Below are 17,222 nucleotides of genomic sequence, written 5' to 3' on the forward strand. Positions count from 1 at the left end.
AGATTTCACCAGGTCTACATTTATATAGTTACACATTCACCAGTTATACATTTGTGTTTGTGTGTATGTATAGTTGTGTGCAATTTTATCACACAAGTAGCTTCATGTACTTGCTACACAGTTGAGGTGCAGAACTGTTGCATCACTGCAAAGCTTCCTCAGGCTACTTCTTAGAAACATTCCTGTCCCCTTCCATCCCTAAACCTTAACCCCTGTTTTCCCATCTCTATAATTACATTATTCCAAGAATATTCTATAAATGGGTTACCATATGTAACCTTTTGAAATTGGCTTTTTTCACTCCACATAATTCCCTGAGGGTCTATCTAAGTTATCTTGTGCGTCGCTTTTCTTTTTATGGCTGAGTAGTATTCTGTGCTGTGGATGTTCCACAGCTTGTTTAACTGTTCATCCGTTGAAGGACATGTGGGTTGTCTCCCGATTTAGGCTGTTATGAATAAAGCTGCTCTGGACATTTGTGTACAGAGTTTTGTGCAAACATAAGTTTTCATTTCTCTGCAATAAATGCCCAAGATAATTGCTGGATCATATCATAAGTACATTTTTAGTTTTAGAAGAAACTGCCAAACTATTTTCCAGAATGGCGGTACCAGTATTACATTCCAGTCAGCTAAGAATGTGTGCTCCCAGTTGCTCTTCATCCTCACCAGCTTTTTGGTGGTGTTACTATTTTTTATTTTAGCCATTCTGATCAGTGTTTAGTGATGTCTCATTGTAGTTTTATGTTTCATTTTCCTAATGGCTAATGATATCGAACATCTTTTCATGTGCTTATATTTTATCTGTATACCCTTTTTTGGTGAAATGCCTCCTCATGTGTTTTGTCCACTTTCTAATTGGATTGTTTGTTTTCTTACTGAGTTTTGAGAGTTCTTTATATAGTCTAGATACCAGTCCTAGTATCTACGTACGATACATAGTTTGCAGATATATTTTCTCAGTCTGTAATTAGCCTTTTCATCCTCTTAACAGTTTTTTGTAGAACGAAAGTGTTTAATTTTTATGCGGTTGAGTGTATCAGTTTTCATTTTATAGATTATGCTTTTGGCGTTAAGTCCAAGAATTTTTCACTTAGTCCTAGGTCCTGAAGATTTTCTTCAATTTTTTTCCTACAAGTTTTATGGTCTTATGTTTAAGTCTAAGTCTTTGATCCATTTTCAGTTATTTTTTTGTATTAGGTGTGGGACTTAGGTCAGGGTTTAGTTTTTGGCCTGTGGATGTCTAATTGGTCTAGTACTTATTGCAAAGGCTAGCCTTCCTTGACTTTACATTGGGAAGAATGATTCCTCCCATTTTGTTCTTCTTTTTCAAGATGGTTTTAGCTATCGTAAGTCCTTTGTTTTTCCATATAAATTTTAGAAAAAGCTTGTCTTTGTCTACAAGAAACTTTGCTGATATTTTGATAGTAATTGTGTTAAATCAGTAGATCTGTGTGGGGAGATTTGACATCTCTGCAATGTTGAGTCTTCCAATGTATGAACATGGTAAATCTCTCCAGTTATTTAGATCTCTGATTCTTAAATCAGTATTTTATAACTTTCAGCAGAAGAGATCCTGTACGTATTTTGTTAAATTTAATACTTAAAATATCTGATATTTTATATTTAAGTATTTTGTTTCCTTTGGTGTTATCATAAATGGGATATTGTATTTTATTTTATTCCACATAATCTCAGAGCTTTTTGTGCAGTACTTAATGGAGTACTCTCAGGTTTTCACATTCATAGAAAGGGGAGAGGAAGAGTTGAAGCTTGCAGCTTAAATCACAGGCATGTGAAAACCAGGTATGGAAACAGTGTGGGTACAAGAGCAGACAGACTCCAATTCAAGTCCCACTTCTGAAACTTACTGACTTTTTGTGACTTTGGGCAAGTCATTTAACTTCTCTGACTCTGTTTCTTCAACTATCAGAGGGAAAGTAATATCTCCTGTGCAAATCTTTCGTAAAGTTTTGAGATTGTGTGTGTGTGTGTGTGTGTGCGCGCGCGCGTGCGTGCACATGCACGCATGCCAAACACAGGTCTCAATATATCTTAGTTATTATTTAGGCTATAGTGGAATCATGTAGTTTATGGTTAGGATTCACAAATGAGAGGCAAAGTCTATCTGCTGTTGTGAACAGCAGACATGTCTTAGACCCCTTCATGGTGCTAATTTTCAAGGATGTGAAGTCTTGACATAGCTCTCGTCCTCAAGGGGCTTATAATTTTGTTGAGGAAGCATGCTGTGTGTATAAAAATTCCAGGACAAGGTATCACTTGTGAGTTCAAAATGTATGGGGCAGACAGTGGGTGCATCAGAAAATTTCGTCTTCCTGGGTTTTGTTTGCTCTTTTGTACCCTGTTCAGTGAGGTAACTTTGATATGTTGTCAATGAAAGAGTGTGGGGGTGGGAGGGGGTGTGTACAGATTTAGGGGAAGGGGTTCATGTGGGAATATGTAATTAATTTTTATACTTTCCCCAGTAAACCATCGACCCTTTTTATGATGTCATGAGGGATTCCTTAATTTTGCAGCTGCTTCCTGATTACGTCAGAGAGGAGCCTCTCACCCCACAGCCTGGAGCTGCACTCATACAAGAATTGGAAACAAATGAAGTGCTGAATATCTAATGGCTTCCACAGGGAGAGCCAGTTCAGACTTCCCAGGCCTCCTTTTGCAAAGTCTTCCTCAAGTATTTCTGACCCCCTGAAGTGTCTTTGTTCTGGAAAGAAAGAACTGGCAAGGAGCCAAGTGGGCAGGAGCTTGGGGACTCCTAGATGCATACCTCGCTCCCTCCAGGTGTTCTGCAATCCCAAACCTCTGCCCCTTTCCTGGGTCTCCTTTGGTAGGTGTTACCCTTTCTGAGGCCTCAGGATCCTCTGGAACCTGCTGAGATTATTAGTGAGAGTCCTTGGCCTGTTCAGTGAATCCCTTCTCTCCCACACATCATCTCCACCTTCTTTTGAATTTCTTTCTGAAGCATCTCTCACATCTGTGCTCTCCTGTCCATTCCCTCTTCTAGCTCCTATAAGAAAGATGTTATGTTTACTTGGCCTTAAAAAGTTTACAGAGTGCACTACGTAGAATTTCTCCCAGTTCAAACAAGTTCATGCCCTCTTGGCTTTGCAGCCTGTTTCCCTTCTTGTTTTATTTTTCCAGCTACGCTATCTGTCCTACTAAATGTCTGAACTAGATTACCCTTCATTGAACACTCACCTGTGCTTCATTCAGAACCCTTGAGGGAGCGCTCTCCTCACTGCCTGCCAAATCAGACTGGGTTCCTTGCTCTGCTTTGTGGTCCCTGTCGCAAAGTGTGGCACCCTAGTGCATTGCTTGCCGTGTGGGAGTGTGCTTGATGTGCCCCGGTCTGCATGCCTCCTTAGCAACACTCTGTCATCCCGCCAGTTCCATCTTGTTCATTTTTTGTATCCTTGCTCGGAAGTGCTCTCTTCCGCACATGTACCCCAATGTTCATAGCAGCACTCTCAACAATAGCTAAAACATGGAAAGAGCCTAAGTGTCCATCAACAGATGAATGGGTCAAGAAGATGTGGTTTATCTATACCATGGAATACTACATGGCAATGAGAAACAATGAAATCTGGCCATGTGTAGCAACATGGATGGACCTTGAGGGTGTTATGCTGAGCAAAATAAGTCAGGCAGAGAAGGACAAATATCATATGTTTGCATGTATAGGAGGATTAGGAGGAACTTGACGGAGGAATAAGGGGGAGAAGAAGGGGGGAAATGGTGGGGGAAGGGAGAGAGGCAAACCATGAGAGACTCTTGAATGCTGACAAAAACTGAGGACTGATGGATGTGGGGGGGAGGAGGGATGGGCATGGAGGAGGACACTTGTGGGGATGAGCACTGAGTGTTATGTGGAAACTAATTTGACAATAAACTATTTGTAAAAAAAAAAAAAAAAAAAAAGGAAGTGCTCTCTTCCATGAAACCTTCTCTGATATATCCTAGCTGGAAATGATTTTCTTTCCCTCTGGTGAAAGAAAGCATCTTACTTCCTTCCATCTTTCTTAAATTATAGTTATTTGGGTCTGTGTATCCTTCCTGTCTTCCTTGTTAGATTATCATCTTCTTATGCATGGATCCTATTTTCCTTTATACCTTCCACTGTTGGGATGAATAAATAACTGTGGAACCAGTGGGAGAGGTCACTTTGTTAGGAGGTTTGGATTTCCTTTGCCCTCATATGTACCCACTAAAAGAAGTAAGAGTTTTACAGTCCAAGAAAATCCAAAAAGAGTAGTGGGCATGACAGGAGGGGCTCTTAGGGAGGAAACACTGGCTTCCATGTTCCTCTGTCTTTTCGCAGCTCTACGCTGTTTGGGGATATGTCATTCGTGGTTGGCCTTCAGTCAGCCTAACTATGTTCTGCCATTATGCTTGAATAATTTGCTTGGGTGTATTGGTGTCTGACTTTTCTGATTCATTTATTTTACTTCCCAGGGAATAAAGTGATGCCCTGATGGCATGGACATCTCTGCTTTTGTTCTGAGGTTTTATCTGGTTTCTCTACATTTGCTTCCTCTTACACACACACACACACACACANAACTGCCACAGGGAACTCTGTAGCCCAAACAGCAGCAGTCAAAAGATGCTCTCACTGCCCACTTCCTGTGCACTAGAGGTTTTGGTGGGCTGCTTAGGAACTGTGCCAGCCCTGTGTCTGACTGGTGACTGACTCATGAGAAAAGCAGCCTTATGTCTGAAAGATAAGAGCCAGCAAATCGCCTCCAGGTGGTGTTAGTTTGGAGGTGACTGACCATTCATTTCCTGTCTTTGGGAGGAGGCTGTGGGGAGGGAGTCAGTGAATAAGTGGTCTTGCCTGCATTTTTCTCCAGCTATTAGTGAAGCAACCAAGCAAATAGTGGTTCTCCCTCCTGGAATGGCTAGTGGACCCCAGTGCCTGCTGAATCCGTCCGCTGCTGTCAGGGTACCAGACTTCTGTGTCATCCGTCCTGTGCCTCCCCGTCAGCTGTCTTCTCTTTCCCTTGCCAGGAAGTTGGCTGTGCGCATCAGGGAAACTCTGCTTGTTTCAGTGCTGCCAGATTTTTCTGTGACCAGCCAAACCCCGTCCCTCCTGGTACTAGTTTCCTTCAGATCTCTCCCTCACCTAGGAGTTGAGCAGAAGCAATGGTTCTGAACCACTGTCCCTTGGCTGGGCATAGAGGGTCCAGGCAGGTGGGCTTGCCTCTCCCCTGCTCCCCTCCTGTCTCCCCCGCCTCCTGCCTCATTCCCATTTCCTGCAGGAGGATGCTTTGCCATCCTGGAGCCGTCAAGCACAGCTTTGCTTTGGCAGCACCGTCGCACACACACTGGTGGGAGAGGGGACGTGTTTATCACTTTTCCTGGAGATTATCTGTTTAAGCACTTCTCTGACAGTTACAATAACAAGGGCAGTGTGTTGTGTTTCCCAGCAGAAGGACACTTGCTGTTGAAAGATGTATAGCACTAATTAGAAATACATAACATCCGGCCACATGGCAGCCTTCTCCCGGCCGCTCCATTTCCTGATTTCATACAACTTTGACGACAGTTGGTTTATGTTTTCCATGAACACGTTCTGAGAAAAATGAGAAAGTCTCCCTGTTACACAGGAGTGAGAAGAATATTTCTGCCTGAGCAGGTATTTGGGCACAGGAATTGGGGGAGCTGTGGTCACCTGCCCATCCGAGAGCACGTGGGAAGGGGCAGAATCAAGTTCAGACCTCAGGTGACTTTCTTGGTAAGAAATATTTCCGTCTGACTTGCTTAGCCAAAACCATCCTCCTAAACCCTTGAGCAAGCCTGCTTTTGGAAAGAAGGGGAAAGGCTGTTTCACAGTGTTAATGAGTTCCTCAGCTCATGTCAGGCTCCTGCTACCTGACACCGAGCCAGAGGAACCCAGGCAAATACCAAGGCAAACAATGCTTTTTCCTTCCCCACCCCACATCGTTTGTCGGTCTGGCCCAGCCCAGCTCTGGGGATATGTATGGGCATCTGTCAGCCTGCGACCAGTTCCATAGCCCTCTCCCTGGATCGGTGGGTGCTGGGAATCGGCTGCTGTCTTAAGACTCAGTTGCATGAGAATGAGTACTTCTCAAGGAGTGGCATCTCAGGGCTTCTAGCCTGCAAAGCCTAAGTAAGGCAAAGAGTATCTCCGAAGATGCCATAACACTTAATACATTTCTCACTGGAGGCACTGGGTCTGCAGTGCCATGGTTACTTAGGTAAATAGCAATTTTTTCACCCAACTGAAAGATCCTAAGGTTGCAGGGCCTCTGTTTTATTGGTAGCTGTGTTCTCCACAATACCCAGCACAGGGTACAGCTCACTGTAGATGCTTGGTGTGTGCTTGTGGTACCACGGAGCCATGGAGGAGGGCAGGCCTCCCCCAAGCTGCTCTCTGTGACATGGTCATAAGACTGACGGACCCCCCAGGCATTCTGACCCCCATATAGCTGTGCTACCACCACCTGCTTGATCAGAGCAGCACAGGTTACTGATCTGTACCTCCCCCAGACCAGTGCAGGAAGTACTGACAGGTCCTTTATGGAGAGGTGGAAAGAGTTGAAGGTTTAAGGTGCCATAACCATGGCTAAGAACAGAGTGTTCATGAGGGTGCCTTTTCAGCTGCTGCTCTGAGAGGTAGTTAAGCCCTTCTGCACTTGCAGCAAAGAGGTTCCAGTTGTTGCTACCCTGCCTGGTGCCCAGACCTTATTGCAGGAAGCTTAAAAAGGGAGCCAACCTGGACTCCCCATAGGCCACAAGTGTCATTGTTTTTAAGCAGTTCATTCTCCCACTTTGAGCCCTAGTCCCAACTTTGCACTCTGAGAAATAACCTAGCTTGAGATTGCCATTTGTCATAAAAATAGAAATGAGCTTGGTGAAAGTAATCTCCCTTTGCCCATCTTGACCTTATCCAGGCTAATGAGAGTATCTTACTGTAGTCTTGGGCTTCTCAAAATGCCAGTCTCTTTGAGCTAAGACATCTCCATTCATGCCTTTTAAGGATGTTCCGTGTGCAGGTAACTTCTTCCTAACATGCCCAGTTGATAAGGGGATACCAGTGTCAGCTACCAAGATGTGGCCTCCTCTTATTCTAGCTTCCTCTGTTCTGTACATCCTCCTCCAATCTGGGCTGGCCTTGTTGCTCATTAGAGGCAGGCTGCTGGCAGTGCTTGACAAGCGCCTGGGCTCAGCTGGGGCAGTACAGACAGTGCTGCTGCCCCTAGTTAGGGGTGGAGGGGAGAAGTTGGCAAAGTTTTTTTTTAGGATGGCTTACACATCTTCCCCTTCCCTGATTTCTATACTCTTGCCCCTTGGTTATTGGATGCTTGCATCTTGGTCTCTAGCAGAGGTTTGGGGTCTTACCAGAAGAAGAATGAGAGTGGTGACCTATTCTAATCACACGGGCTCTTACCACTTGCTTACCGCCTGCTGCAGTTGGCTTGGGAAGTTAGAGGGTGACGTTTGGGACCAGTGGGCATCTGGAGGGATGGCAGGAAAGCCACAATAGATGAATACTTTGCTGCAATGATGCTATTCATATGTTGGGGCCTTCGGAGCAGCAGCCTGTTCCTTCTCACTCCCAGGGTTCTCTAAAGTGGTTTGGGGCTGGCTTTGTATACTCCAATCATGTTCGCTCCTGTGGCCAGGGCGGTTTGGAATTACTGTGGTTGTGTAGCATCTCCTGGAGTAAAGACTTCAATTAGGCCCCATTGACAAGACTAGTGTCAATGAGGAAAAAGTCAAGAGGGCTTTCCTCTGGCTACTGAGGTTAAAATGCAGGCAGGCACAGAGATCAAACACGTGGCTAATTATCCTTTTAACGCATGGAGATTCGGAGAGTTCTCATGTATTACAAAGGGAATTAACAGATTAGTTGCTGCTAGAGTAAGTGACGTGGGGCCCAATTCCATCTCGTGTGTGTACTGGGTGTCTCCCCCTCTGAGGCCGCAGGTTGGATTGCTGCCTTCTGTTTGTCACCGATTCCTTTCAAGTCCGGGTGAGGTGGCTATCAGGGCGGGCTGCTGACAAGCAGGAGGTACAGACAGGGGTTTGAGAGCGTTTATGTCACTTCTGCCGAAGAATGGCTCTGGCCGCCACAAAGGTGGCTCCTTTCGCTGACCTGCAGCCAGAATGAAGTTAACCAGGCTAAGAAAGCGAGGGGGAGAAGGTGCTGGTATCGGGAGCCAGATTTATTTTTTAGCCCTAGGGGAAGGAATTTGTGAAAGACAAAAAAAAGTACTGCTGGCTAAGTGCTTATTGTATGCTCATTTTCCTATGTAAAATTAACTTATTCAGTTAAAATAGGTTATTTGTAAGTGGAGGAATAACAGGAGGTAAGGATGGAACCAGAGTTTGGCGATTCAAGAAGATAATTTAAATTTGTGTTTTTCTGATCTTAATTGATGTTTGTAGTCTTGCTATCTATACATTAGACAGACTGAGTTAATTAAATGGGACCTCTTGTTACTATAGCTTCAGATTATTAGTAGCCTACTAAACACAGAGACCTGCAGCTCTGGCTCAGACTGTCTACCCTGGGGCACCTGGCCTTGGGGAGGTGACACAGAGTTTACACAGAGGTCCTATAATAAGGTTATCAAGTGCTTACCCATACACCAACCATTGTGGTACGTGCTTCATGTGCAGGGTTTTATTTAGCCTTACAGCCAGCCTTTGAGAGAGGAAATATTACCGGTCCTAGTCTCAGATGAGGAAAGGGAGCTGAGTGATGTGACTGAGGATGTGCACCTAGCAAGGTAGGAAAGAGTAGCCCTTGGCCCCCAAGGCACTGATGGAGTGTCATCTGCCTCTCCTCAGACTGCTTCTCGGAGGAGTGTCGCTCTGTGATCCAGGAGCAAGCAGCAGCGCTGGGCCTGGCCATGTTTTCTCTCCTGGTGCGGCGCTGCACCTACTTACTTAAGGAGTCTGCCAAAGGTAAGGAGATGAGGGGCCCCCTGACAGATGGCCTTTCCCCTACCTGGGCCCTGTCCAGACAAGCTCAGGATGCTACGCTGCCTTCTCAGCGTCTCTTCCGTCTATTGATTCTTCCTCTTCCCCGTACCCCCTCTTCCTTCTGCCCACGTAACTAGTCCCACCTCCTTTTGCATTCTGTGTACCTCCGTGGCCCTCTGTCCTTGGGGGAACTATCCCCTCCCCCCTTTCTCTAGTAGTTAAGATTTTCACTGTACCTAAAGCTGCTGTGGGTTCCTGCAACTTTAGAAAACCAGCAAAGAGCGTTTCCTTTTTTGTTCGTAATTGATGTTTTCGTTTCCCTCCTCTACCTCTATGTCCTTCTTTGTCTGGTACTGGTGAGTGCTATAACCAGTGTGGACCAGCCATCTTGTGAGACTCACTGAACCAGAGCAGGGGCTCTTTTTAGCCTTGTGTTAAGTGATGTCCCCATATCCATTAAGGCTGCCCGTAGAAATCTAAGCCTGATTGCCGAGCCACGTAAGGTAGGGCTGAAGGTTGCCCCTTTCTCTCAGCTCCTGGATCAGTATTGGTGCGTATTGAGACCCCACTGTTGTCCTTCTGCCTCTTCAATTTTGGAGGTGCTTCCAGACCCTGGAGCTGCTTTTTTTCAGGGAGGGTTGGGGGTAACTTTTTGTTTTGAAGCAGTCTCAAATATATAGAAAAGTTGCAAGGGTAATACAAAGAAGTCTTATATACACTTCACCCAGATTCCCTATTTGTTCACATTTTACCATAGTTGCCTTAAGTTCTCTCTCTCTCTCTCTCTCTCTCTGTATACACGCAAACATTTATGCTTATTATTATTTTTGTCCTGAACCATTTGATTGTAAGTTGTAGACATGTTAGACCTTTACCCCCAAATACTTGACTAAATATTTCCGAATTACAAGGACATTCCCTTACATGACAGTGCGGTTATCAAAATCAGGAAGCCAACAATGATATAGTACTGTTCTCGAAGCTACAGACTGTATTGAGTTTGTATCAGTGTCCTGAAAAAAAGTCATTTTCTGGTCTCAGACCCACTCCAGGATCACACATTGCAGTTTAGATGTCGTGTCCATTTTAGTTTCCTTCAGTCTGGAATCGAATGGTTTCTTTAATGCTTTCTCAGTCTTTCTTTGTTTTTCGTGACCTTGACATTTTTGAAGTGTGCAGGCCACTTACTTTTTCAAATGTCCCACAGTTTGGGTTTCTCTGATATTTCCTCATGGTCAAGTTCAGGTTATGCAGTTTTGGCAGGAACTCTGGTGCCATGTCAGAGCTGTGCTGAAGGAAAGCCTAAGCGGGGTGGAGGGGTTGGCGGCCAGAGTGGCGACTTCAGCCAGGCCACAGGTGGAGCAGAAACAGCTGTCTGCAGGGGCAGACCCAGTGCACTGGTTCTCTCTTTGTCCTGCTTTTCAGAATCCTCTTAGGTGCTGGCACTTGTCCTCCGCTTCTGGGCCCAGCTTTCCTGTGGACTTGGTCTCCCTTCCCTAAGAGCTTGCTGCCGTCCCAGCGCCCCAGGCCTCGCTCGTGGGCCACAGCAGACCTAGGCCCAGTTCTCACCCTTTGCCTCTGCAGCTCAGCTGTCCTCTCTTGAGGACGAGGATGACCAAGATGACATCAAGGTGTCTTCCTTCGTCCCGGACCTGAAGGAACTGCTCCCCAGTGTGAAAGTCTGGTCAGACTGGATGCTCGGCTACCCAGATACCTGGAACCCTCCACCCACGTCCCTGGACCTGCCTTCACAGTGAGTCGGCCTGTCCGTTCCTTCGGCACTGCTGACCTGGCCCGCCTGTGCCCTCACGGCTCCCCTCCCAGGCTCCATGTGTCATCCCCCCATCCGCCGCCTGCTTCTTCTCTCGTCCCTCCTCATTTGAGCTGTGCTTTTCCCCTTCCTTGAACACCATCCTTGTCCCCTGACGCTTTAGGCTGTTGTCTCTTGTTCTCCAGTCCGTTCCTCTTCCTCTCAGTCTGTCCTCCTCTCTCACTGTGAAGCTTGCTGTTTTGTTCGCTGTCCTTCCTCTTGCTCTCTCACTCTCACTTCATGTTGTTCATGCCCCCCGTCTCTGTAGCAGCCTCTCAAGTCTGGTCATGTGTCAGTGGTGTGAGGAGAGGCCTTGTCTCTTACTCTCCCTTCTAGTGTTGTCTCCACGTGTCCCTCAGGCTGCGTCCTGCTGCTGCTTGGGCCGTCTTCCTCATGCTGCTGCTTGCGCCTTCCTCTTACATGTTGTGATGTAAGAGGAGGGTGACTGCACACACCTCCGTCTTTCGTTCACATCATTTCCCATCTCCTTGTCTCTGGGTGTCAGTGTGCTGTCTGTCAGAACATTTGTCGGTGTGAGGTGTGTTAGTCTAGGGAGTGTGTGTGTCTGCCTGGGGTGTGTTTGTGTAGATCTGTTTGTTTGTGTGACTTCTTTCCTTCTTTTTAAAAATTGTGGTAAAACATGTATGTAACAAAATTTGTCATCTTAACCATTTTTAAGTATACAGTTCAGTGGTATATCATATTTACATAGTTGTGTAACCATGCATGGCTATTTCTTACGTCCATATCTGTGTGTGGGTTCTGTCTCTGTGTGTGCCTCTTTGGCTCTGGTTGTCTGTGTGTGTGTCTCTGGGGGGGTCTGTGTGTGTCTGTCTAGGGGTCTGTCTAAGGGTCTTTGGTGTACCTGTCCATGTCTGTCCATGTATGTGTCCGTATGTTGCTATGTGCTGTGTCTGTATCTGTGTCTGTGTGTCTGTCTATTCTTGGGTGTAGGGGTCTCTTTGCAGGGCTCATGTGTCTCCATGAAGGGTCTGTTTCAGTGTGTGTCCCTGTCCATCTCCATGTCTGTCTGTGTCTCTCTCTGATTCTAGGTCCATGTCGGTTCATGTGTGCTGTAGTCCTGTCCATGTCTCTGTGTGTGTGACTGTGTGCCATGGGAGTGTGTGTATATGTGCCTGAATATCTGTGTTCAAGACTGTGTGTGTCTGTGTCTGTGCTTGTCCATGACCGTGTCTCTGGGTGTTGGTCTGCATCTGTTTGTCAGAATGCAAATTTCTGTGTATGTGGGTCTGCCTGTATCTACCTGCCTCGCCTGTGTCTCCCTGCCTGCTTCACCTGTTACCTGCCTGTCTCTGCTTGTCTTGGCTTGTTCCTGCCTGCTTGCCTCCGTTTATCTGCCTCTGGTGTTTGTGTGCGTCTGTATCAGGGGTCAGCAAACTATGGCCCATGAGCTAAGAATGGTTTACATTTTTTTTTTTAATGTTTTTATTTATTTCTAGGAGAGAGAGAGACAGCATGAGCAGGGGAGGGTCAGAGAGAGAGGGAGTCACAGACTGAAACAGGCTCCAGGCTCTGAGCTGGCAGTCAGCACAGAGCCCGACGCGGGGCTCGAACCCACGAACCGCGAGATCATGACCTAAGCGAAAGTCGGACGCTTAACCAACTAAGCCACCCAGGCGCCCCTGGTTTACATTTTTAAGTGGCTGGGGAAAAAAAAAAAAAGAATACTATTTCATGACTTGTGAAAATTATTAGGAAAGTCAAATCTCCGTGTCCATGAAGTTGCACTGGAACGCAGCCATGCTTGTTTGTGTATACTTTGTTGATGGGCGCCTTCACACTGCAACAGCAGAGCTGGGACTTACAGCAGAGGCATTACGGTCTGCAAAGCCTAAAATGTTTACTCTAGCCCTTTACAGAAAGTTTGCCGGCTCTTGGTCTGTATCTATGTTCCCATTGTTTTCTTGTGTTAGTGTCACTTTGTGCGTTCACATTTGCACAGTAGTTTCTTGGTGTGTGTGCATTTTGGTGCCCATTTCTGGTCAGCTCTGTTAATTGTCCATCTCTCTCCCACCCCCTTTCTGTTCCTCTCTTCCTGTCTCTACCTCTGCCTATCTCTCCTTTTCCTCTCTCTTTCTCTCGCCCCCCTGCCTTGTGCTCTGTCTTGTGGTCTCTGGCAGGTGCAGCATACTCAGCCCGGGGTGCGGCGCTGGGAGAGGGTGTGTGTTTGGGAGCGCACATCCTTAGCCAGCACGCCATCGTTCTTCTCCACTGCCCTTCTCTGGGAGGGGTGCATACTGGAGGCTAGAGTATGGAGATCGAGGCCACTGCCGATGGCACTGCTGGGAGTGGGGAGTGGTGCTTCTCTGGGCTGGGGCTGCCCACATCAGTCCCCTAGGCTCATGGGTGACCCACAGAGGGAAGGCTGCAGCAGAGGTTTCTGGCCAGTAGTTATTGACCTTTCTATGTGGACTGTCTCTCTTTCCCCCCTTTTCTTCCTCAAATTTCTTCCCTGTTCCTCATGCCAGAAAGCACCCCTGAACTATCAGGCCCTCTCTCCCCAGTTCCCTTCCAGCTCCAGCTCTGGAACTGTGGGTGATGCACACAGCATCGGGTAGTTCTCTGCATTCTCCTGTGAACCTTCCTACATTCCCAGAATGCACCCCAGGCGGAGGCCTACTGAGCCAGGGTTGAGCCCTGAGTTGGGCACCTGGGACCACACAAAGGAATGGACTGATCTGCTGGCCAGAAGCAGCTGTTTCTCAGCAGTGTTCCCTAAAGAGTTAACATATACAGCTTCAGACTTTTCAGGCCATTAATCTATAATGCCGACTAGGCACTTTGCAGTTTTGGAAAGAAACTGACAAGGAAGGGCTCAGCTCTCCAAGTGTCTGAAGCCACTGCTTCTGAGCATGTACAGGGGTCACAGAGTGTTCCTCCCTTCCTCTTGGGAGATGGGGAAGCAGACCATCTGTCCCTGGAGCTTGCACCTTCCCTGGGTCACCTCACCTCGCAACCACAGGTCCCTTAGATATGGTCCACCCAGCCCCTGTTTATCCATATCCTGGCCATCCGTCCTGTTAATGCTCTTCTGTGACCCGTCTCCCTTTATCCCTCCTCCCTCTCCCATTCCCTTTGGCTTTTGTTTAGCTGAGGAAATAGAAAGCTCACGCAGGAAGTGCTGGGCCTCATTTGCTTGAGGTGCCGAGTATGTTTTCTCTTTGGATGCTGTAGCAAATGGCCCGTTGCCGGCATATGCAAGCTGCTGCCCATCTTTGGGCAAGGGCTCAATCTGCAGCTGGGCACGTGGTCCAAGCTACAGCCGTCCCCAGCTAGGCTTCACCTCCAAGGCCACGGAGAGGCAGAGGCGGTTGGGACACTTGAACAGATTTGCTTTTTCTTTTTAGACCGTTCTTCACAGGGGGGGCAAATTTGACCAAATAATATATTGAATCTGATTGCCTAGTAAATAAGTTCCTGTAGCAATGGGCACCACCAGTCTAGGCTGGAGCAGCCAGTGTGGTAAGAGAACAGAGTCCCCTCTGCACTCTCTCTGCCATCAGGATTAGTAGCTGGTTGTCTCTGGAATGCAAGTATAAGTGTAAAGGAGGAGCTCTGCTGTCTTGGGGCCTGGCCACAAGGCATGGTGGTTTGAGGACTGGGGCCTCTGTTGGACAGAGCAAACCTGGCCTGCCCACCGCCGAAGGTAGTCCCACCTCATAGCTGTCAGGTGCTGGAAAAGTGGAATGAGAATTTACTTCCCTCCTTTCCGGTTTCTCTTATAGCTGCCTAACGCTCACTGAGTAAGTACTGTGGTGGAGAGATTGGCACGGTATGGTGGTTCTCTTATGTTCACTGATCTTTCATACTCTGGAGCCTTTTCTTTTAAGGCCATAGGGAATAACACACTCCAGATAGTTCTGCAGATGTCAGAACAGTAATCCCCGTGACACTCTTAAGGTCTGTGTGCTGATCTTCATTTTGGAGATTTTAGGAATGCTCTCAAGAGACTAGGAAGGAAATGGTTTCTACCTGACACCTCTCCTTTGCATGTTTTCTTTGGTTTTTGCCTGCATTTGTTCTCTGCAAAGACAGATCCATCCTTGATCCTAACATAAGGTGATCAGATAGCCTATGTTTCAATTTACCTCTCCTCCAGAAACCCTCATTCCCAGATTGTCTCCCTAACCTACTTGAACCCTTAATTAATCTAGCTCCCTTTGTTCCCTCCCTGTCTGTCTTTCCCTTACCTTTCTTCCTTGTACGGTTAGAGAATCGAGAATCATACCAAAGCTTTCTTAGGGGAATTCCAAAGCTCATCATTAGTCTCCTTTGCCCATATTCCTCTTTTTTCCACTCAAATCTACTTTCCCTTGGCAGTAGCCTCCTAGCACATATGGAACACATAGGATGGTGACGACACTGCAGAGTGATAAGGGCAAGATTTCAGGGCCACTTGTGTCTTCTCACACAGTGGCACTAGTAGGTATGTGTGTTGGAGTCAGCATGTGGGTAGGTTGACTTCCCATTTGTACCTGTTAGGAGTTGTGATAGAATGGCTTTATATCCCAAGAGATTTTGGTGTAGAGGATTGTAGCAGAGTGTGGAAAGTTGCCTTGCGTTGCTGTAAAAGACAGTGTAGTGTGGTTTGGTCTATTTAGAACAGACCACAGTGTTTGAAGGGACCATCTACTTGTGGGGTGTGGGGGAGGAGTGGGGAACGTGGTTTCTGCACTAGGCCTCTCATTAGCAGGGGTGGGGGGTAGCTGCTCCCCACTTTACCACGTGAGCACGAAGTAAGCCATGACTGTCAGGTGATGGAGAGGAGCAGAGCAACAGGCTTTCACGAGCCTAAGCATAGTGACCCCTCACACCCCAAGACCTTTGGCAAGCTAGGGCAGCGGGACAGCCTACCTCATTTCATAGTCTCTGCTGAAGCCAAATCTTCCCTCATCTTGATCTCTAGTTCTCAGTAAGTGAAAGAGTCAGGGGACTTTGAGAACATCCAAACCTAGCCCAGCTGTGGCAGTTGGTTTATTGCTTTCAGCTGGTACTTGAACCCAGGTCCTGGTCTTGGAGGCTTTCCCAGGTTTAATCCCCAGAGCTTTCTCTGCAGCTGTATGACACTGCGCTGACCCCGAATGAGGATAGGAAAATAGAACCAGTGCCAAGCCAGAGTCTCTTTTTCATTTGGAGTCTGGCTGTCTGCCCATGACCAGGGTTACATAATGGGAAACATAGCTGGGGCTCTGGAGAGCCCGCGTTTCACCAGGCTGCCCAGACCTTCGCATTCTGATGCTATATATCTTCCTAATTGTAGCTCCAATGCATTTATCACACTGTTGGATTGGAGTACTGTTAAAAAAAAGAAAAAAAAACCTCCAGAAATTCCTGGACTTGCTACTTTCCATGGCTTGTCTTGTATAGTCTACAGAGCATGCTGGAAAAGGCTTGTAGGGAGCCCTGTGAGTCCTGTCACATAGGGAGATGTAGGGATGTGTACGGAGTATGCAGTAAGCTCATTTCCTCAGGGAGCCTACGTGTGTTGACCCTGTAGATGAGATAGAAATTCTTGAGTTAAAAAACAGCTAGTTCACTCACCCTGACAGGGCAGGTCTGAAATAAGAACTAATCCCAAGTCTAATCGGCACCCCTTCAAGGACGCTTAATACGTCTTCCCAAAAGGGCATTTTAGGAGGTCACTAAGTAATAGTCCATCAGCACTTCCCTGAAGGAAGTGGTGGTGACTGTGGGAAGCCCCTTTGCTACCCTGGCTCCCCACCCAGTCTCCTTGGCTCCGGATTGGGGCGTCAGCACTACAGCCTGGCACCAGGGGGTTCCTCTTCCTCCAAGTGCTGAGTGTGAGGCACACGTGATCTCTCCCACGACAGGAGCCTCTGTCCCCTCCCAACTCCTCTCACAGGACTTGTGAGAGGAAGGGGTGTTGGCCTAAGGCTCCAGTCTGACCCCAACAGGGTACAGCAACTGACCCCAGGGAGAGTACTTTCCAGCTCGGGGCTGAGGTTATTTGGGTCCAGTGTGTGCTAAACTAAGAAGACGTGTTGGAGTGGTTACAGCTAAAAACTTAGAGAGGCAGGAACCGTGAGAATCCGCACCAGGGAGGCCACTGAGGGCTCCACTCATGCCGTGGAGATGTTGAGGTCCCTCAGGGGCTGCTCTTTCCCAAACACACAGTGCTGATGGGTTTAACACACCATAGTGATACAACAGAGGCTATACATGTTGAACGTAGCTTGGGAAAACTGCAATCAAATAAGGCACTGACCTAGATAGAGGTTGAGGGAGGCACAGTAGAGGTGCTTGAGAAAGCCTGGAATGAGGTTACTGTGACCTGTCGTTGGCCATAGGGCTCCAGCTGCACTGCTTAGAACATGAAGAAGTTTATATTCTTCGTGGAGTAGTGCATGGTGACTGGACTTCAGAATTAAATTTGCCCTGTTGGGCAAAATTCGTTTAAG

General features: G+C 47.2%; 1 protein-coding gene across 1 annotated transcript in view; it reads left to right on the plus strand.

The window, feature by feature from the left end:
• The window catches only part of SMG6 (SMG6 nonsense mediated mRNA decay factor), a 223,765-nt gene that overhangs the window by 90,295 nt on the left and 116,248 nt on the right, over positions 1-17,222 (plus strand). Inside the window, exons 10-11 of the mRNA XM_077749661.1 lie at positions 8,838-8,954; positions 10,557-10,725. Coding sequence (XP_077605787.1) covers positions 8,838-8,954; positions 10,557-10,725 — 286 coding nt within the window. The remainder of the gene's footprint in view (positions 1-8,837; positions 8,955-10,556; positions 10,726-17,222) is intronic.

This window comes from Crocuta crocuta, unplaced genomic scaffold (assembly GCF_008692635.1).
Source record: "Crocuta crocuta isolate KB4526 unplaced genomic scaffold, BGI_CrCroc_1.0 scaffold149, whole genome shotgun sequence".
In the NCBI taxonomy this organism is placed as follows: Eukaryota; Metazoa; Chordata; class Mammalia; order Carnivora; family Hyaenidae; genus Crocuta; species Crocuta crocuta.